A 22,910-nucleotide genomic window follows, 5' to 3' on the forward strand; every position below is an offset into this window, starting at 1 on the left:
ACATAATATCTAGGTTGTACAAAAGAAAACCATTTTATATTGAAAATGTACAATTTACAGGTACACTAGCAAAACTAACTGGGGCTCAGGGTGGGGAATAATAATAATGATGATCATATAACATTTCACTTTTTGATAGCACAGGACCATAAAGCACTTACACGGAGGCGATACTTGAACGGGCCTGACTTGACACACGGCACAGCAGCCTCTGCTGTTTGACCCGGACAAGAGCAACTGACAAAACCCTCAGGATAGACATTTCACACAAATAAACCTCACCGCATTTAAACTAAATCTACTGGAAATAAAATACTGACCAATCAAATGCTTCTGCAAGCCAAAATACACGATATGTAGTGTAATGCACCATCAGGACAACTGTCACAGAGATTTTTGGCTTTCTGTGTAACACTGACCAAACGTTTCCCACCTTCCTGCATCATTTACAATGATTATGACTACTGAGGTTTAGCTTGATTGAAGATTGACCAACATGGATGACTGCTTGTTTTGGCAGGAAGAATCTGTTAGTTAACCTGATATTAAAAGCGACTTCATAATCTAACTGTACAGGGCATACACATAGAAGGATGGATAAACACAAATATGTACATCTTGAACATATGGGAGGACCGTACATTCTTACATGTTAAATCTGTACCACAATGTGCGATTCTAATGAGCTGACAAAGAATTTGTTCGACGGAAAAACTCACCATGTGTGACCTGACTGGACTGCATCTGTTCAAATAATCTCTGGATGAATAAAAGCGTTTGATAAAAGAGGATGTTTGAGGGTTTGTGGAGAGGTTGCTTCAGAATGACTGAACCTGGACACCAGTGCTTTCACTCTTATATGAATGTCTCTTCAGCCCTTTAATCACTTCAAACTCTTGTGGCACCTCAGAACATGGGCATTGTGAAACCCTGGGGGAAAGATAACATTCGTTGATAATTAGGGCTTCATGCTTCGGGGAAATATCTAATTGTGACTTTTATGATTAAAATTAAACCTTTCTTTAAAACTCCCAAGTTTGATGTGCTTGTAGTGCTGCACATTTTTTGTGATAATAATTAGATATGACTACACAATAATAATTATATTTAATAGTAATAAAAAAAAAAAAATATATATATATATATAATGAGAAAGTGTGATGTTCTAGAGCAAAACAGCCACTATTTTTGGGCAATACAGGGCAGTGTTATTCTATATTTATATAATAAGTTAAAGCCTTGGCGATTCATTCTTACCGACTCATCCTCAATCATGGCTGCAGAGTCAAAGAAGTCCGGTCTTAGCTCTGCTCTCTCCCGTCTGTTCCTGGATGGAGGCTGCAGAGGATTTAACATCATGTGATTTGGAATTTCTATCTACAGTATATTTAATAACATAAGCACTAGGATCATCTGTTTACCAGATCGATGACCATGGTGTCCTCGAATTCCTCACTCATGTCTTCCAGCTGACCTCGTGACGACATCATGACATCCTCAAAGATGGGTTCTGCGTCGTCCTCCATAAGACCACGTCTAGATTAAAGACACCAAAGTAACATTTAACTACAGCTTGTTCCTCGTGTCAAACATCCCACATTTCTTTCTCCACATACACAGTCTGTCGTACGCCTCCGCTACGGGCCTTCATGTAGTTCACGGCTGTGCGTTCTTTCCTGTTCACCTCCTCCATCTTCTGCTGGCCGAGCCAGGACATCTGCATCTGAGGACTGACCGAGAGAAAAAACCCGCCGTTCAATCAACATACTACAGTGTTCTTACTGTTAACTAAAAACAAAACCATTAAAGATTGTTCATTGTTTCAAATGGACGTAATGCATAAGGGTTCACTTACTTATGAACATAGTCGGATTCAGAGCCGGGCTCAGAGTTCTGCTCAGGGAGGTGCTCAGCAGCTTGCCGAGGGTTTTCTCGGAGCACGGTGGAGGTGAGCTGGGGAGTCTGCAGGGCTCTGGGAGTCTGTAGGGTGTCATTCCTCATCATCCATGAGCTCTCCACACTCTCTTCTGCAGAAGCACGACACCACACACAAAACAGCCCATGACTGCTTACTTTTAGGCATCTCGGTCAACTGAAGCAACCCACGGGCCTCCCGTCTCATATCAGTATGATTACATCTACTGGCATCCTCACCCTCGATGCGTTTCTTGTGCATGGGTGGACGGCCCTTCTTGCTCCGTACAGATCCAGCTTTGCTGCTGCTGCTGCCGCTGGTGATGGACATGCGATCTTCATCTCCACCCGTCAGCAGAGAGTTCCTGTAGGAGATGAGCGGCAGCCAGATGTCTTCCCGCCTCTCCATCATCTGCTCAGTCATGAACTTTTCCAGATACGAGTGCCTGAGAGAGCACACAAATACAAACGGATTAGTTTTATTTAACTATAGATTTAATATTTATATAATTCTTAATAATTCAAATATATACACTGCCTTTCAAATTTTAGACATCAGTAAAATGTTTTTTTTAAAGATATGTTTCATATGCTCATCAAGACTGTATTTATTTGATGAAAAATAAAAAAAAAATAAAACTAATTTTGTGAATTATTATTATATTACAATTTATAATACAGTTTTCTATTTTATTATACTTTAAAATATATTGTATTCCTGTGAAGCAAAGCAGGATTTTCAGCATCCTTACTCCAGTCTTCAGTGTCACAATCCTTTTTTCAGGATTTTTTGATAAATACAAAATGAAAAAGAAGTGTTTATTCAAAATATAAATTACATTTGAGTTACAAAATAAGTTACAATATACACTACTATTCAAAAGTTTGGGGTCTGTAAATTGTTTCCTTTCTGTTTCTTTTTAAAAAAAAAAAGAAATTAGTTATTTTATTCAGCAAGGATGTGTTAAATGGATAAAAAGTGATAGTATTGTTAGAAAAGATTACTATTTTGAATAAATGTTGTTCTTTTTTAAATTCTTATCAAAGAATCAAAGAAAAAAGTATCACAGGTTCAAAAAAATATTAAGCAGCACAACAGTTTCAACACTGACAATAAATCAGCATTTTAGAATGATTTCTGAAGGATCATGTGACACTGAAGAGTGAAGACTGGAGTATTCAGTCTTGGAGAATTTACGCAGCAATATATTATACTTTAAAGTATATTAAAACAGGAAACCAATTTTAGAAATTGCAATAACATTTCACACTATTATCATTTGTTTTCCTGTATTTTCATTAAAGAAATATAGACTTAATGCGCATAATAGTCTCCATTTAAAAAAAAAAAAAAAAAAAAACATTTTCCTGATCCCAAACTTTTAAATGGCTGTGTATATATATATGCACTCATTTTTTTATATACATTTTTATATTATATTATATACAAACGATCCATCCAAAGAAAATACAATTTTGCACAGTGAAGGAATACATGATGTTTTAGTGTATAGTCAGAATCTCTTTTCACTAAATCAAGTCAAAAGTTCAAGCCCATGAGCCCCCCCCCCCTCCCCCCAAAAAACACATTAGACCAACCTTTGCTAAATAAAACAGTCCACCTCAGACTAACTTACACTGTTTTCTTGTCTTGGCGAAGAAGCTTCGAGGAGAATTCACAGAGAACCTCCAGGAAGGCCAGATTTGGAGGGGGATACTCTGGTCCTTTAGGATTCTGATACTTGAAGGCAAACTCAATACCATCTCTGAATACAGCAAAAAATATTTGTGAAGGTAGAATGAAGATGCTGTCCAATGGTGCTTCATGGGTAATAATTCAAATATGAAAGAGAAGTTACTTGTGCAGTGTGGCCACAGCCTCTCTGGTCTTGATCTGGTCCAAGCCAAAGGTGAGGGCAAAGCGTCGGGCCAATTCCTTAATGCCACTCACATGAGATGAGGTCCTGTCCAAGTTAGGCCCCTGATCCTGGATCAGCTCATTAAAGAGCTGAAGGACAGAAAAATACCAGGATTAGTAGAATTATCTAGATCTGAAATGATAATGCAGATATCATGTGTCATCTCACCTGCTGTAAGCTCAAGATGAGCGTCTTGGCACACAGTATCTTGTCCGTCTGTCTGGTCTTACTTAGAGTCTCCTTGATAATGTCTCCATAATCGTTGTAGTACTACACACAGTTTACAATAAGTTCATCAGTGTGACAAAAACAAATTTAAGAACCAACCTAGAATGAGTTTTGGAGATAGCAGCACAGAATACTATATATATCCACCGGCATTGAGTGAGCAAGATGAGGCATGTTTGGGTGCCTCATAATACTCACTATGAGGTTACTGCAGTAACGTTTGCTAGAAGCATTTAAAAATGCCAGTTTCTGGTAATATATACTGTATTTTTCGGACTATAAGTCGCACCTGAGTATAAGTCGCATCAGTCCAAAAATACGTCATGATGAGGAAAAAAACATATATAAGTCACTTTGGACTATAAGTCGCATTTATTTAGACCCAAGAACCAAGAGAAAACATTACCGTCTACAGCCACCAGAGGGCGCTCTATGCTGCTTAGTGTAGACTACAGGAGCACTGAGCAGCATAGAGCGCCCTCTGGCAGCTGTAGACGGTAATGTTTTATCTTAGTTCATTTCTCTTGGTTCATGTCAAATTAATTTTGATAAGTCGCACCTGACTATAAGTGGCAGGACCAGCCAAACTATGAAAAAAAGTGCTACTTATAGTCCGGAAAATTGCTTAAAAAAGTGCTTAAATCACATTGCCTGATTTCAAATGCAGTTTGGAGGCAGCCATTCTCTGTAGATTAGTTTAGGTGATAACTGGTTATTTTACCCTCATGTAGTGTTTGAAGATGTCTGCAGCGGCTGGCATGTCTACTATGTCATAAATGATGAGCTTGCTGAAGGCAGCTAGAAGGTTTCTCCTCTTGTGTAAGGCCTCAATCTTGTTAGCTTCATCCTCCTCATCACCCTCTGGGTAACAAACATGAAAACACTAACTTCAACATGTCAAAACAGTGATTTAACATTCACTATGTGTATGCACAAATTTGCAAATGTCTTCAAATAGAAATCATTATTTAAGCATAGACAGAATTTTATTTATAACTGTTAATGACAGTAAATACAATATAAACATAACTTAAACATACATTTTATGTCATTAATATCATCTCTAGGCTCACCTATACTCTGATTCTCATCATCCTGGTCTATAAACACATGGTCTAGGATGAAGTTGAGCAGCTCATTCTGTAGGCTGCTGTCTGGGTTGAAGACCAGAGGTTGCAGACCCTCCCTGGAGCCTGTGGTGAGCTGGTGACTGAAGATCATCAGCAGATCGCAGAGCAGCATGAACGCCTGGAGGAAGGGATGGGGAAGTGAAACAACAGTAGCATGAATGACTGCTCCATAGGCACATCTTTCCTGAAAGAAAGGACAAATGAAGGAGCTCACCTGCTCTTTAACCGGTGTGTTGATGTTTGATAAACACTGCTGGCACACAGCTAGAAAAGACTTGACAACCCTGCGAAGTGCTAGGAGATCATCCTGAAATTAAAGACAATATTTATGCTTTTTGGTTGAAAGTTGCATTAATCGGTTAATGAACATGCTTGTTGTTCAGCCTAGTCACATTCAATCTATGATGAGATCACAAATTTATTGTGAGTGGGTCGATGAACAGCTGATAATGAAACTGTGCAGTGTTTTTCAGATTGCATTGCCTAACTTAACATACCTTGGATGGAGCTCCTTCTGTGATCTTCACAAGTTGCCACAGTATGGAGTAATGAGAACACTGAAGAGCCTGTACTGCTATCTACAAAACACAATCAAACTTTTATCTTAGTATCTACATGAAAACAACGCTGCCATTTCACCTGAAAACATCTTCAATATGAAAATGATGGAATATAAATAACAAATTCCTTTCATGTCTTTTTCTTAATATAATTTCTAATTTCATTCCTTTAATTTTTGGTTTGAAGTGTGACCAGGACATGTTCTTGACAGGCGTCTCATATCTGAAACAGACGCACCTGCTCTGGCATAGAGCCCTGCTCTATACCTGTCCTTAGCAACCTGTAGCAGTTCCCAAACAAATCCCATCTGGTCAAGTCATGAGCACTGATGGAGAAGATGAGAAGAGAGACAGACACATTGCTTGTTCATTAGCATTCAATGACTCCAAGTGCTCGGGAATAACTTGCATTTGCAGTGATTTAACAAGACAGCAGCGTACTTGTGAAAGGCTGTGAGTTTCTTGAGAGTGGAGAGAACGTTGTAGATGTCGTCATCATCCGCCTCTTCCCCCTGTTAATGAGGCAGACATTCAGAAATGTTCATTCAGCGACGGCTGCACAATTCTATGAATCATACATAACTATTGGCAATCTCTACCTCAGCTAATAACAGCCTCAGAGTAGAGGGAACAATGAATAAAGCTCAGAAAAGGGATAGTTCAACTAAAAACCAAAGAAAATAAAGGTGTATATCAGATGTTTTCAATCTTTTATGTCACAGACCCCCAAATATGATATTTGTATATCCAAATATGTATTTTCATGATTAAGAAAAATTATTATGAATGTAGGTACAATATTAATTGGAAAATATTTATATTTTTACATGCATGTATGCAATGTATTTATGTATTTATATACACATTTAAAATATGTTAGATTAATTTATTTATTATTACATATAATATTTATTATTAAATATAATTTTTATTTTTACTGTATTTTTTTAAACATTCTTTAAAAAAAGTTTTTTTTTACTCTAAACTTTTCTACGGAGTCCTTAGTTTATATATATATATAAACTATATGTATATATCAGTATTCTGAAGCCAGACAAGAAATCCAGATTATTCCAGATATTTAATTTGTGAAAGAATCTTTTAGTCCAATCTGTAAATTGGATCAATCAGATGATAAAAAAAAAACAGCTCAAAAAACATTTCACTCACTGATTTCTAAATTCAACTCACTAATTTAAAAAAAATAAATAAATAAATAAAATAATAATAAAAAAAATATATACAAAAAAAGTATTTTTATTGACAATATTTGAAATACAAGTGGTTCATATGGACTAATAATTTTTTTTTTTTTGGACCTTATTAACAGCTGTGGTCACAATAAAGTTTGGAAAAGAAACTCAATGTTACAAAAAAAAAGAAAACCAGCATAAAGGCTTATATGGCAAAGTATCCGTTTTTAAAAAGCTGTCTGCTCATTGTTAAGGTGCTTTCTGAATATCTTTTGCAATGAATGTGATCCTGTAACAAACAATCCCTCTAAATCTGTCCGTCACCTCCACAGAGCCCTCACCGCCTGCAGCAGCTCCTCCACCGAGTGGTTGAAGCGGTCGGCTAGTTCATCGATGAGCTGACTGCGGCCGATGTCCACGCGGTTCATGATGGTAAAGTCCTCGCTGCACAGGATGCTGTAGGTCTTACTGCAGGCCTCCAGCACCTCCGTGTCCGTGTGCTTCTCCACCACAAACTTGATCTGCTTGAGCAATGCGTCCAAGTGCTGGAATATTCAAATTCATCCATCAGCTAACGTTTAGCATTTATAGAGATCCCTCTGGAGAAACTGCTTACCTTCTCCATCCTCCCAGCACTGTACACGTCCAGGTCAAAGAACTGCGGGATCTGTAGGAGGTTGGCTACTTTCTCTGCATCTGTCTGGTACTGTGGGAGGGAAACGGGTTTATCAGCTTAAGACTGACCCGGTTCTGATGTATGCAAGCTTGAAAACAGAACACATTTCTTCTTACTTTTGAGAGTAACATGGGAAGAGCCATGATGAAGTGCTCTGTTAATTTGTTTTTGTCATCAATCTGCGTCTTCCTTTCCTTCGCTGTTAAGACCTGCTCAACAAGATAGACTAAACTAAGTACTGATGAACAAAAAAACTGTTTTATAATAAAATGATGCAGATATTTTTGGCCACATACTGTAGCTTGTCAAGTAAAGGTCTTACCCTCTTCCCAGTCCCTCTCCCCACAGGCGGATGGGCCTCAGCCGCCTGACGAATGGTACAGACGGTCAGCTCAATCAGAGCACTCTCCTGCCTGTCTGACAGCACTGAAGACAAACAGAGCCAGAGAGAAAGAGATGTGCTTGTGTTGCAGATGCATACATGTAGCCGTACAGGACATGATAAGAGTAGATGTGTGACACTTTTCTGACTAAAAAATAGCTCACAGATAGAGGAGATAACAGGGGAGATGGGGCACCTTTTACTCCATATACAACATTCAAAAGTCTGGGGTTGAAAAGTTTTTTTTTACTTCTGGAAAGTCTCTCATGGTCACCAATGCTGCATTAATTCAATCATAAACACAATAAAAATAGAACTACTGCAAAATATTATTTTAAGGTTACACTTTATTTTAAAGTGTCCCTGTTACAGTGTAATTATACATTTAAGTACGAAGTAATATTAATTAACTACATGTACTTACAATATATTTAGGGTTAGGATTAGGGTTACTTGCATGTAATTATGCATCATTTATTGTTATTATAATAGTAAGTACATGTAACGTGTAACAAGGACACCTTGAAATAAAGTGTTACCTATTTCAATTCCAAATAACTGTTTTCTTTTTCAATATATTATAAAATGTAATTTACTCCTGTGATGCAAAGCTGAGTTTTCAGTGGTCATTACTCCAGTCTTCAGAGTCACATGATCCTTCAGAAATCATTCTAATGCGATTTGGTGCTCAAGATACATTTCATTGTATTATCAATGTTGCAAACAGTTGTGCGGTTTAATATTTTGTAAAAAAAATATAAAAATAAAAACAATAATAATATTTATTTGCAATGTCTTTACTGTCACTTTTGATTAATATAAAGAATCACTGATGAGTAACAGTATAAATTTATTTAAAATGAAAACAACTAAATAATAATCTTAGTGACCCCAAACCATTGAACAGACTTTAAACTTCAAATTATGGATTCAAAAAATGTACTGCTTCATTAAAAAGATACAGTTCATAAAACACAGCATGGCTTGTTTTCATACTACATAGGCTTCATCCTCTTCTAGGCTTTATAGCACAGCTCTTCAACTCTAGTCCTGGAGGGCCTTTAGTACCTAATTTAACCCATCTCCCCGTAATTGGCAAGCAATTCCGAACACCTTGATTAGCTCCTTTGGGTGTGTTTGGTTAAGACTTAAACTCAGCAAGACACTGTCCCTCTAGCCCTGTTTTACAGCTCCATTTAAATTCTCCATTCCATCTATTATGATCCGCTATGGTCAGCAGTAAAAACCCCTCTGGGGGAGTCCGTACCCTCCTCGCCCTGCACTGGCTCCTCCAGCAGCAGTTCGGTCATGCACTCCCAGTCCTTCAGCAGCTCCTGAGAGCTCTCCCACAAACTGTCCACTAGATAGGCAGCATGTTCATGCAGCTGGAAACACAAACACACATACACTTACACATACACTCACAAGAGATTCAGACCAACAATAATGAAACTAGCTAGATTCTGATGCCACCTCAGGAGACAAATATTGTGCTAACTTATCATAATTCTCCATTCTCATTCATAATTCTCTAGTGCCTGATCATCACTTGAGGCATTACCTCGCTCTCCAAAAAGAAGAGCACCAGCATGCGGATAAGGTTTCCGTTTGGGCTGCTCCTGCCTCTGCGTTTGGCCAGAGCTTCCTCCGCCTGAGGATCATGTCTGCTAAACAACCTACATATGACAGAGTAGAAAATACTAAATTAATTAAAATTAAGTTATTAAATTATATATATTTTTAATGAAAATTAAATAAAGTTAAATCAAAATAAAATTAGACAAAAGCCACGGAGATAAATATTCAAAACCTATATTTTACAGAGAAAGGCTATTAGCTGGCTCACTTTCGATGTAGAAACTCCCCAGCAGCCACTGCCACAGGCCTGTGAGCGGAGTACACCAGATGATAGACATTCTCACAGTCCTCATTAGACAAAGCGTCCTCACTACCCCTGAACAAATGAAGAACATGTGATGGAGGAGAGCATCCAGACTGTAGTTACACTCAGCATCTGATAGCATCTGAGCTTCACTCACTGAAGGATCAGCGTGACCAGTCTGATGGCCTCCACAGCCACATCATACTCTTTATCCAGCGTCATAGACACGATACGATCCTGTGAGGAGATTTGATCATCATCTACATGGGGAACACATTCAGAGAACTGCGATAACCTCTCCTAAACTGCGTTCTTACCTTGAAACGGTTTGTGAAGAGCTCGAGTTTTGGAAACAGTTCGCGGTTTGTGTAGAGGTTTTGTAAGGCTTTCAAACACTTCAAGCGCACTTCGCCTTGCTGGATATGGAGGATGCTGATATTAATAAACTGAAAATGAAATATTATGCTCTCGGTTTATGTGCGGACAGCGTACCCGATCATGCAAGGTCCAGCCGACGTACTTCAGGTAGCTGTCATTCAGGAAGGCATCGCTGTACATTTTCATCCACACACCGATCTCCTCTATACAGATCGCTCTGATTTCAGCTATTGCATCCCTGCCAGTCACAAAGAAGATGAGGCCAGATATCCACAGCTACTATTGCACTATTATTGTGAAGGTAAACAACTCTGATCACCTATAACGATGAACAAAGATTCCCTTGAAGATCGAGTTCATCATGTTTTCGATTTCATCTTGGTTTTCTTGAAGCTGGTGAGAAAGATTGTTCATATAAGTAAATGATCAGCAATTGAATGACTGATAAAAGCTGCAAATGTATTTCAAATTTTCTGCAAAGCCACTGAATTCTGTGAAATATGTGTAGGACTTTCTGAAGGAAACACATTTAATTTCTGAGGAAATCTGCAGATTTGTGAAGAATTAAATGTACCGTATTTTTTGGACTATAAGTCACACCTGAGTATAAGTCGCATCAGTCCAAAAATACGTCATGATGAGGAAAAAAACATATAAGTCGCACTGGACTATAAGCATTTATTTAGAACCAAGAACCAAGAGAAAACATTACCGTCTACAGCCGCGAGAGGGCGCTCTGTTTTCAGTGTAGACTACAGGAGAACTGAGCAGTATAGAGCGCCCTCTTGCAGCTGTAGACGGTAATGTTTTCTCTTGGTTCATTTCTCTTGGTTCATGTCAAATTAATTTAGATAAATAAGTCGCACCTGACTATAAGTCGCAGGACCAGTCAAACTATGAAAAAAAGTGCGACTTATAGTCCGGAAAATACGGTAGGCCTCTACAAATGAATTTAACATGGAGTACGATAAGAGTGCTTAGGAACTGATACCTCTTTCCTTCTTTGAAGTAGGAGTTCAAGCTTCTCATTGGCTCTCTTTCCCACCATTTTGTTGCGTTCGGCTTCATACTGTCTCTGTGTGTTGTCCTGGTTAATGCTCAGATTCAGAGCTACGTTCACTAGAGCTGTCATGAGCTTCATGGCTGAGGGCAAAACAACAAAGGACAGGGATGTGCAAACTTATTTGTAATTTTTAAACAGAATCTGAAAACATCTCTCTCTCTACTGCACTCTCAGGCCACATGCACGTTGTTTTTATGAAATCCTCCAAGATTTTAAAAATTATATATATTTGGTACATTTTTATTATTGTTAGTAAATATTTTATTTGTTTAAATTACACAAATTAAAGAAACCTATTTCATTAAGAAATTGATAAACTATAGTATTAATATTTATTGAATTGTAAAAATAAAAAAGGTATTCAGTAATTATAATAATTTTATTATTACTTTTATTATTATTAAAATGTGTATTTAATTAAATGTAGTGCTGTCAAATGATTAATCGCGATTAATCGCATCCAAAATAAAAGGTTTTGTTTATGCATGTATGTAAGAAAAATATGTTACGTTTATATATTAAATATATTTATTAGTGCACACACACACATATATATTATGCAAACAAAAACTTATTTTGGATGCAATTAATCGCGACTTTAAGATTAATAAATATATTTAATAAATAAACGTAACATATTTTTCTTAAATATATACATGAATGTGTGTGTATTTATATGTACATAATAAATATACACAGTTTACACATATTATGTAAACAGAAACTTTTGGATGCAATTGATCGTGATTAATTGTTTGACAGCACTAAAACTATAAAAATTAAACCACTAAAAAAATATATAGCAGTAGTATTAATATTACTGATCTGTAACATTAAAAAACAAGTACTTAATAATAACAATAATTTAAAATGATACAATACTAAAAAAATACAATACTAATATTGATGGCCATCTTCAACTCTTTGCTTTTAAACATGAAACCACAGAAATTCTATTGTGGCAGAAAACCACAGGGAGACCTTTTTTGTAGACAACAGAGTAATAATGTAATTCTCATTACAAATGTAGGTTTACCTGCTAGAGTGCTGGTGTGTCTGAAGGCTCGAACCTGTGAGTCTGACAGGCCCGTCAACAGAGAGATGACCGTGTCCATCATGTACTCATCGTAGATGATGCTATACTGGCACTGACGGATCAGGACGCAGATGAACTCACAGAAGTTGTAGCGAAACTTCTTCCACAACGGGCCAGAAATGGTCAAGGGGTAATCGCCACTGTCCTGCATTAAAACACAAAAAAATTGACCCACTCAGACCAGAGATCAAAGGTTAATTTCCTACATAAGACTCTGTAAACTCATTAGAAATGATACCTCGTCAAACTCTTCTGTCATTTTGCGAATAATTTCAGCATTCTGCATGTTGCGAAACATTTCGATCCTTACGGTGCCTGAAATGAAGGACAGCCAGTGATCACTACTATTATGAATAAAACATTATTATTATTAGTGATTAGTTATATTAATGAGCATGAGGTATTTGTACCTTTACAGCCAGAGCACTGGATGAAGAAGTTAATGAGGTCCAGAAGTGCTAAATCTCTGTCTTGCTTGTATGACTCTATCCAATCATCAACAACTGACTGAAAGAGTCATGGACAACTGTGTCACTATTTACATAAACACAGTGGACGAGTTACTCAACACTCTTTCCTTTAGCAGAACAATCTGGCTTTGAGAGTTATTAAGTGAGTCTGACATGGTGGATGTAATAACTGCACACCTCCAGCTGTTACATATTCATCATCTGCTCCTGATCTGAAACATTTGGACACCAGATGTACATTTCACTCTTCATTTAACACTTCATTTAAAAAGACACACTATTTAAGATTTTAGAATTAGGGCTGTTAAAGGGGTCATATGATGCGATTAAAATGTTTACTTTCTCTTTGGAGTGTTACAAACTCTTGGTGCATGAAGTTGCAAAGGTCTCAAATCCAAAGAGATATTCTTTATCAAAGTTAAGACTCTGCCACGCCTCCTAAAACAGCCCGTTCAAACACACCCCTACATGTCCACTTCACTATGTGGAAATATTTGCGGTTCATGGAAAGAAAGAAGGCATGGATTCAGTATCTGCAGTTATAGTTGAAGCAGCCATGTCAGAGAGATGCTCTGTGAGTTTTGTGACGTGTATGTGTGCGTGCACTGTGAGAGAGAGGGAGTCAGCTGTATTCTGTAGTTTGTGTACTGCAAACACATACAAGCTTCATCACTGTGTCTGTCACGCCACTCTGTTCACCTTTCGGGCTTGAACTGATGGTAAAACTAAGGACATTATTAACTTTACATTTATTTTGAAAGATGAATCTCGCAATTATGTTAAGGGGTGTTACATTTCCGACGAGTTCTTGCGGTGTTCGGCCAATCACAGTGCACTGGGTCAGTTGGCCAATCAAGAACAGACTGCTCTTGTCAGAAGGAGGGACTTTGTCGAAAATGACTAGTTTGAGAGAGGCGGAGCATGGAGGACCTACAATAATGTACAGTATTTAAAAAATAATCTGTTTTTTGAACATTAAAGCATGTCGACATCAGACCAAATACACAAAATCATGATCTTTTAAAAAGCATCATATAACCCCTTTAAAAATAATGTGTGCAGGGAGTTAATTATACACTACTGTTCAAAGGTTTGGGGTCAGTATGATGTTTTTTTAAAAGTACTCTCTTAGGTTCATCAAAGCTGTGGAATATTATTATGGAATAGTATTACAATTTAAATAACTGTTTTCTGTTTTAATAAAGTACAATTTATCCCTTAAGAAAAAAATATTATTATTATTATTAAAGTTGAAGATGCGTTGCTTAATATTGTGAAAACCATGCAATATTTTTTTCAAGATTATTTGATGAATAGAAAGTTCAAAAGAACAGCATTTATTTGAAATAGAAATCTTTTGAAACATTATAAATGCCGTCACTGTCACTTTTGACCAATTTGAGTTTAATCTCACTAAATCCATAGCATTTGCATTCTTTGTGGGGTCAAATTTATTTTTCATTATCATCAAAGCTCACCAAAATGCATTAACACCCATGTGAAATAATATTGGATATGAGGTACCTATAAAAAGTTACAGCAAATTTGCATTGTGATGCATAAGGTGATCAGTTTTCTCTTCTGGTTTGGTCTGTGTTTGATACCTGCATAGCGCTCTTTCCCTGTTTGACCACTTCAAACAGTGTGACAGGATCGCCCTCGCCATTCTGCTGGGCCATTCCATTGGCCTTCCGCCCCCTCTGGACTCCCATCGGGCACTTTTCTAAAGGGGACTTCCGTGGCTTCTTGTTGGGTGCCTGGAGTCAGGGGGAATAGAAATGCTAAGTTAAATCAAGAATAATCTGTTTTTGTGGTAAATCAAGGAAATAGTTTTCGTGTGAGGCATACAGGTGGTCTGCCAGGCCGGCCTCTCTTCTTCTTGCTCTTTCCATCTCCAGGGTCGTCTAGCTCACTCATACTCAAACTGAGACTCACTGTGTCCTGACCCGACTCACCCGAGTCCCTGCGAGGAAAAACATTCAGAGTCATCCGATGAAAGTGTGTCCACATCTGATGAAGCACAATAAATACTTGCAAGCTTCATTCTAATCATTAAAATAGTATCAAATACATATTAAGTGTATTTATTATTTTTTATGTCTCATAACCATATCTAATCATATTTTGTTGTTTAGTTTTCTGTTTCATACTTAAAAAGTCACCATATCCATATAATACCTACCATATCTTCTCAAACGTTCATTGTGATTATTTCATTTACTCTATTATTCAGAGAGCTATTTATTAACTATTGAAGAAATTGTTTGTCACACAGACAGAATGTTTATAATTTTTCAGAAATTTACTGTGATCAGTCATCTAACATAAAAGATGACATTGTTGTTTAACTTAGACCAGTGGTATTTATATTTTTATTTTTTTTTGCTATTTTATTATATTTTTATTAATATTGTGTAAATTAACTTTCATTTTTATATTTTCAGTTATAATTCTAGTTTACATAAATACACAATTCCACATTCATACATGTTTGTATTTAAGAAAAGTTAACATGTATTTTTAGGTATATATTATATATCACATATACATATCTTAAATATACATGTATATGTGTACAGTATATTTATAATGTACATATAATCACAGTACACACATATGTAAGCAACACCAACTGTTATTCTGAATGCAATTTTTGATCAAATAAATTAAGCCTTGATGACCATGAGATACTTCTTTAAAAAAGATTTTAAAAATCGTACTGATCCCAAAATTTTGAACACCAGTGAATATATATAAAATGCTTTATTAATTCTAGTACTTCAACTAATTTTAAGTGTTTTATGTTGAAGGTTTTCATCTAATTAGATTTTAGTTGAACTCTGAGTTGTAGTGTGTGTGTGGAAGTGAAGCAGGACTCACTGTAGCACTGGCAGCTCTGAGGTGATCATGATGATGGTATGTTACAGGTCTGCTGTGTGTGGTGCTCTTTCAGTGTGCTTCAAGTGCTGATGACAGAATTAACACTGACACTCTGAGCCTGCAGCAGACAGAAGGAAAAAATGACAGTTCGTGCAGAAGAAGGTCTTCACTCACTACCTGTATGTGCAATATTATTTCACAGACAAGCTTTAGATTCCATAATTAATGAATTTAAACAAAGCAAATATTTCTCATTTTAAAAAAAGTGATAATATGCAGATTTAGATTTTTAGTAGATAGAAGTTTGAATTACTGTAAATAAAGCTCCATAAACGCATTTCTGATGCCAAAGCCATGAACCTTACATATTGTTCAGGGTCTGTAACCTCACACACCTTCTGAAACACTGGAATATGGATTAGAAGTCAAGTTTAAAAGGCTAAACGGAGACACCAACTGGTCATTTGTTGAACTGCATCAGTACATCATTAACAGAGATGTCAATCTATCTACATAATCACAGGAAAAAGTGCTACACATCCACACACACAAGCATTAGCGATTCTGTTTCATAATTTTTTTTAATAGAATCAAATCCATATCAGTATCACTGAGAAAAATATATTTTTCTTTTCTTTAAATTTAGATTTTTTTTCTGTCCATAAAATGAACATTTACCTTAACATAAGGTGAAATATCAAATCAACTTGTCACTGACCTGCCAAAACAGTTATTTAGCATTAAGCTTTCATCTCTCAACAAAACAGAAGACAAAAAGGGTCTGCTTGATTGTTTTTAACAACACAAAGGCTAAAATATTAAGCATTTAATTTGAAAAACAATCATTAAAAATGCATTTTAAAAGGCTATGTGATTGTTTCTATTGTTCTGACTTGTTACCTCTCACCACTAGGGGCAGTATGAACCATAAAGTCCTTGACCTCTAATGATTCTTTGATAGCATAACGAAATGTGTTTCTGCATAATTTCCAGACCTATAAAAATCTAAATTAATGTACTTTTGGCTCTAAGAGACAATACTGATGATAAACAGATTTTTTGAGCGAGTTTTCTCCCACTAACAGAATGCTAAACTCCAGAGTATGTAAAGCACTTCTTGGGCAACGGTAGGGGGCAGACTAAGAAAGTTTTCATTAAAATGTTCCCTCTCTACTAATACTTAGATATGGAAGTGCACATGAGTTGAATCACACTATACAGTCTCTTTCTTTTGCTGTTTCCATCACTCTTCCTTTAATGCAGAGAGCCCTTACTGTGACACACAAGAAAAACCAGGGCATGCCAAGGATTTCCAGAGAAACATGAACTCTCAGAAAGATTAAATGTCAAAATGGAAAAGTGTGTCATTTAAGACCATCACTATATGGTGAATTAAAGGAAATGAGAACTAATTGAAACGCACTACAGGAGACAGATTTCAGTGGTTTAAATATGAGGTGAAGATTATCCTCTCAAGACTGCCACTAGATGGCTGTACGCTGCAGGTGTCCTGGAAGACTCAATTTCACAGGTGTGCGTCTGCAGTGAAGTTAAACTGAGCAACTGCTGGGACACACGGACTAAAACTCTTGTGCAGAGAGCTAAAGTAACTTTAACAAGAAATAAGCAGGATGTTTGCAAGTAAGCAAGTGTAGGAAAGCTGAGTGGTTCAAATATGACCCTGTAACCTCACCCTCAGTGTCCTGGTACAAACATGGGAGCGCTCTAAATATGACCTCCCCCTCCCCCCCTGCTAAAGGCTCATAAGCAGAACACAGTCACATTACACCTCGCTGCCAACCAGCACTGCACTGCAAAACACATCAGGGCAAACAAGAACAAGCTGGGCTGAAATCAAACAGGAATGGCAGAACAAACGCCACAGACGGTGACCGAAATATTTATAAAAAATATCTACACTACCTGTCAAAAGTTAGTAATACATCTCTTCTGCTCACCAAGCCTGCATTTATTTGATCCGAAGTACAGCAAAAAAAAAGTAAAATTTTGAAAAAATTTTATTATTTAAAATGACTGTTTTCTATTTGAATATATGTAAAATTGTTATTTATTCCTGTGATTTCAAATTCGAAATCAAAGCTGAATTTTTTGCATCATCATTACATCATAACATAAAAACATATATAGTATTATTATCATAAATTAAATCATATCTATTTTATACTGCACAATATTACTGCTTTTGCATTGTATTTTGGATCAAATAAATGCAGGCTCGGTGAGCAGAACATAATTCTTTAAAAAAAACATTTGAAAAAAATCCAACCATTCAAACACTTTCGGCTGGTAGTGTATTAGGGCTGCACGATTAATCCAATGTGATTAATATGCGCATCTCGTCAGTAAAGCCGGTTCTGTGATTAGTAGTAAATCTCCATCATGTGCTTTCAGATGGAGCAGCGTTTACTACGCAGTAGTAGTTCACTGACAAGATACACAAAACTGCATTCATAATCGCAGACGATTTAATCACGCGATTATGAAATCGAAGAAATCGTTCTGTGATTATGAAAGCTGTTTGCCTAACTTGCCAGTGAACTACGCCTCTGTGTAGTAAATGCCACTCCATCTGAAAGCACGTGAAAATACCACATTTAATAGCATGCTTTTACTCCAAACTCACTCACAAACGTCAGTCAAGTGTTTGAAATAAATCCTTCTGTGAGATGACGTGGCTTCTTACACAGAATAAGGCACGCAACATATTTCATAGTATTCTAAGGAGTGGTAATGGCTATGTCGATTAGCATTGCATTATTATATACTTTATTATAATAAAAATTATAAGTCAAACTCAGATAAACCATATATTGTCGTAGTTGTGTGTTTATAGCGTCAAACTGAATTAATGAAATCAATTAAATCTGTTTATTCAGCAACCACTATAGGCATTTCCTGGGTGTCTTCTGCGAGAGTGCCCTCTGGCCATTGGATGGAGATTTACTACTGTTCACAGAACCGTGCTTCACTGAAAGATACGCATGACAATCACTGCTTCTGCCTAATCGCGATTTAATTTCAATGAATCATGCGGCCCTATAGTGTATGTGGTTATCTCCTCTGTTTTGTAATATTTTATAGATTTCAAAATATTCCCCATATTCCAAATGCTGCATTTAAAGGGATAGTTCACCCAAAAATCTCTAACTTCCGCTAACTGTTACAGCGGAACAACTGTACCCACGTTCACATGAAAGTCGCGACCAGCGGATGACGTATAGGACATAGCCATAGCATAAATTCTGGTGGGAATACGCATGTCTCGTGAGAAATAGTTTTGTTTACAGCAAAGGAAAACCAGTTTTTTTTTTTCTCCAAATTTTTCTTCAAATCCATGTTTCGTGCTTCTAATTCTTATACTTAAATATTTAGGCTTAATATGCTATTTGTTTTCAAACTTTTTTACATTTTAATCTTGAATACAAAATGCCCTTGATGTTGTTTGAAAATGTTTTGATTCTTTATTTTTCAGTAACACTTTGTTCAGTAACTACATTAGGGCTTCATTAGTTAACAATAGTTACAGTAATTCATTAGTCAACAAACTGCCATTAAAAATTCTTCTACACATTCATTAATCTTAGGTAATTCCAATATTTAATAACACTTTAAAATCAAAAGTTGCAACTGTGAGCTAACGTGAACTAAGTGTTGTATTTTTTAAAAATGATTAATAACTTCTGAAGCAAATGTAGCTATTGCTCATTGTTAATGTTACTGCATTAAAGTGCCACTGTTATGCTATTTTTACAGTTCCCAATATTGTTTTGGGAGTTTCCTACAATAGGATTACATGCATGCAAGGTCAAAAAACACTTTTATGCACTTTTATTCTCAAAATATGTATTTAATATCACCTCATTTTCCAGCGATTCTCAAACGATCCGTTCGAAGCAGTTCAAAGATTCAGTCTCTCTAAACCCCTCCTTCACGTGACCCTACTCTGATCTGATTGGTCAGATGGCCTAGTCTGTTGTGATTGGTCTACTATGTACAGTGTGTCGGAAATGATAGATTTAAAAAAAAAAAAATGTAACACCCCGAGATTAGAGAAGCAGTCATCAGTAAAATTACATGTTTGTGGGTGGGGTCAAGTTGTTTGCTGCCAACCAACGTAGAACAGAGGCAGGAATTATGCAAATGTGTTATCCCCAGACGTTTAGCCATCACGGAAGTGGGATTTGAATTACTAACGACTCGTTTAGGCTGTAGAGTCGATTCTTTATTTCGGGAGACAATAACTTTATTTATCGTGCACTTTCGGCTTTACAACTTTGCTGATTGTTTACATTCACATTCAGCTACACACTGCATGAAAGGCAATATTGGAAATTGCATAAAAGGTGCATTTTATCTAAGGTTAACTAATGAGATCTTTTTTTTTTTTTTAAGGGCTTTCATGCCTTTTTATCATTGAGATACGACAGGAAAGCACTGGGAGTATTGAAAGAAGCAGGATCAGCAAAGGACCTCGAGACGGGATTCGAACTCGGGTCGCCATGAGCACAGTTGTGCTATGTGTCGACGCACTAACCATGAGGCTTATTGGCACCAACAACTAATGAGATCTTATTGTAAAGTGATACCTATTGGACTTTATAATTACTTGTCTTCACAAAACATATATTTTTTAGCATTTTGCAGGGTCAAAAAAGTAAGCAAAAAAAGTGAGCAGCAACCTGCAAGGTCTCAATTTTTACTTTTTTAAAAGTTTAACTTCTTTTAACTTCTAACTTCTCTGATTGCTGTGTGTTTAAACAAATGTGTCATGCACAAGACATTGCAAACTTTATCAACTAAGCGCTGCAAGTGCACTAAGTATTGTTCTTTATATCACCAACTAATTATCATTCTAATTTTGATGCCATGCATGACTTGCTTTTAATGTGCACGTTGTATTAGCTGACACATACTAAAACACTCATCACAACCTTAGTTTTTCTCAATGGACAAAAAAAGCAATGTATCAGCCAGACGCCACGTGGATCCATCACGTCAAAGCAGCTATTTTCCAGACAGTGGCTTTGGTTTGAGTTCTCTGTGGGGAGGAATGATTGATCAATGTCTAAATAAAAGTGTTGGAGAGCTTGTTTATGTTGATTCTGGAAGTGATTCAGTGAGTCTCGGGCTGTGTTTTATTGATTTGCTGTTTGAATTCACAGTCTGACTCACTCATGAGTCAAAACATGAGTCAATACACATCAAATAATCCTACAAATACATATATAATAATAACGTCTAAAATGAGAGGCTGCAATAATAAAATAAAATATTTATGCCTACATCATGAGCATTTCTTAAAGGAACAAGAAAACAACCAGCAAAAAGTTATAGTATAAAAACTAGTGTGGGCGTAAATAGACGACCTTCATCTGCTCCTCATGTTCAGCAGAATCAATGAGGCGCATTGAAATGGGCTAATGCAGTCGAGACGGACATTCGCTTTCTCTCTCTCTCTCTCTCTCTCTCTCTCTCTCTCTCTCTCTCTCTCTCTTTCTCTCTCAAGTGCTTTATTGGCATAACAAAATTTCTTCCTATTGCCAAAGCAATAACAGAAAATAGAAAAACAGAGCAAGAAAAGCAGAGAACATGAACGAGGAGGACAATAGTAATAGACAAAATTAATATATCACAGTCACACACAAAAAATTATAGCAATTAACAGATGAGGAGCATGCTGTTTAGGCATCAATGGCCTTGAGTAACTGTGGATTCCAGAAGAAGAAAAATAACATGGATTTATCAGGTAAAGTAGTTTGCCTTTATATAGTTTCTCTCTCTCTCTTAATCTCAAGTCATGTGGAGATATGATTAATGAGCACTACTGTGAGGAAAAATAGTGGCTCCTTTTTTTTCTTTTTTCTTTTTTTTATGAGATCTGTCTTCTCTGATATAATCACCTCTGTTTAACAGCTCTCACGGACCTTCTCTTCCTCCCTCAACCTAATAAACCATAAAGTAGATTTTTTAAAAACCTTCCACACGTTAGTTTAGACGAGTGGTAAACTCAAGCTGTAATCTTTGATGAAACAGACCAACAGAAGTTTCTTTGCATGGTAGGAAAATATAGAAACATTGTAAATTTAGCACAAACATGCACGTGATGCACAACATGAGCCACCATCACAGTCTTGGTAAACCTGTATTACCATACCATCACAAAAAAACTGTGATTTTGGTTTTGACTGTTTAATTTAAGACATATTCCACACTATATTGCCAAAGGTATTGGGACACTCCCATCTAATTAACAAGTTTGACTACTTACTAGTTATTTCCATGAGTACAAATCTTAATGTTTAAGCGTAATGATGTTCTAGGGAATTGTGTGCTTCTAATTTTATAGCAACAGTTTGGACTATTCTAACATGACAATGCCTCTGTGTATAAGGCAAGGTTCATGATCTGAAAAGAAATGATTGATTCATTCAGTCAGTGTGGAAGAGCTTGACTGGTCTGCAGAAAGCCTAAACCCAGACGAACACCTCTGGTGTGACTTTAAAAGCAGACCTTGAGCCAAAAACTCATCACCACACACTAATGACTTGTACATATGGGTACAGTTATTTTAGACACTTTCAAAGCTATTGCAGCAGAGATGGAAATACAATTGTTAAAAACATGAATTATGTTTCCATCTTTGTTGCCACAGTTTTAAAGAAGGGGTGTCCCAATACTTTTGTCCTTATAGTGTATGTAAAATCATCTGTGTTTGGTGATGAGTTTTTGGCTCAAGATCTGCTTTTAAAATCAAACCAGAGTTGTTCATCAGGGATTAGGACTTGGCTTTCTGTAGACCAGTCAAGTGCTTCTACACAGACTGAACTTGAACGCATCGGCCAAACAGAAAAACTTATCGGCCGATGCCGATATTTGAAAGTACGGAGCCCCGCACATGACATGCAGGAAAAAATAGTAGGCTAAATCGTGTGCACGATTTACTAATTCATTCCCTCAATGTACTAAAACATGCACACAATTACTGTTGCGTTCCCTCTATTAACTATTTAGTTAACTCTATTTATAAATTGTGCACATGATTTACTAATTCGTTCCCTCGATTTGCTAAATCGTGCACACGATTTAGCAAGTCAAGGGAACACAATAGTATATCAAGG

At 36.6% G+C, this 22,910-nt stretch overlaps 1 protein-coding gene across 1 annotated transcript in view; it reads right to left on the reverse strand.

The window, feature by feature from the left end:
- Positions 1–224: 224 nt before the first annotated feature.
- Positions 225–22,910, reverse strand: part of stag1a (STAG1 cohesin complex component a) — a 39,259-nt gene continuing 16,573 nt past the window's right edge. Inside the window, exons 2-34 of the mRNA XM_059501918.1 lie at positions 15,772–15,889; positions 14,740–14,854; positions 14,496–14,648; positions 12,832–12,928; positions 12,660–12,736; positions 12,362–12,566; positions 11,254–11,405; positions 10,582–10,655; positions 10,377–10,500; positions 10,202–10,300; positions 10,042–10,121; positions 9,849–9,956; positions 9,564–9,678; positions 9,270–9,387; positions 7,943–8,046; positions 7,737–7,829; positions 7,561–7,650; positions 7,286–7,489; positions 6,193–6,263; positions 5,990–6,077; positions 5,689–5,769; positions 5,406–5,498; positions 5,135–5,309; positions 4,783–4,922; positions 4,002–4,103; positions 3,774–3,922; positions 3,552–3,680; positions 2,155–2,360; positions 1,856–2,027; positions 1,617–1,730; positions 1,422–1,536; positions 1,258–1,338; positions 225–930 (exon numbers count right to left, since the gene is read on the reverse strand). Of these exons, the coding sequence (XP_059357901.1) occupies positions 907–930; positions 1,258–1,338; positions 1,422–1,536; positions 1,617–1,730; positions 1,856–2,027; positions 2,155–2,360; positions 3,552–3,680; positions 3,774–3,922; positions 4,002–4,103; positions 4,783–4,922; positions 5,135–5,309; positions 5,406–5,498; positions 5,689–5,769; positions 5,990–6,077; positions 6,193–6,263; positions 7,286–7,489; positions 7,561–7,650; positions 7,737–7,829; positions 7,943–8,046; positions 9,270–9,387; positions 9,564–9,678; positions 9,849–9,956; positions 10,042–10,121; positions 10,202–10,300; positions 10,377–10,500; positions 10,582–10,655; positions 11,254–11,405; positions 12,362–12,566; positions 12,660–12,736; positions 12,832–12,928; positions 14,496–14,648; positions 14,740–14,854; positions 15,772–15,800 (3,777 nt within the window). The 5' untranslated portion in view covers positions 15,801–15,889 and the 3' untranslated portion in view covers positions 225–906. The remainder of the gene's footprint in view (positions 931–1,257; positions 1,339–1,421; positions 1,537–1,616; positions 1,731–1,855; positions 2,028–2,154; positions 2,361–3,551; positions 3,681–3,773; positions 3,923–4,001; positions 4,104–4,782; positions 4,923–5,134; positions 5,310–5,405; positions 5,499–5,688; positions 5,770–5,989; positions 6,078–6,192; positions 6,264–7,285; positions 7,490–7,560; positions 7,651–7,736; positions 7,830–7,942; positions 8,047–9,269; positions 9,388–9,563; positions 9,679–9,848; positions 9,957–10,041; positions 10,122–10,201; positions 10,301–10,376; positions 10,501–10,581; positions 10,656–11,253; positions 11,406–12,361; positions 12,567–12,659; positions 12,737–12,831; positions 12,929–14,495; positions 14,649–14,739; positions 14,855–15,771; positions 15,890–22,910) is intronic.

This window comes from Carassius carassius, chromosome 20 (assembly GCF_963082965.1).
Source record: "Carassius carassius chromosome 20, fCarCar2.1, whole genome shotgun sequence".
Classification (NCBI taxonomy): domain Eukaryota; kingdom Metazoa; phylum Chordata; class Actinopteri; order Cypriniformes; family Cyprinidae; genus Carassius; species Carassius carassius.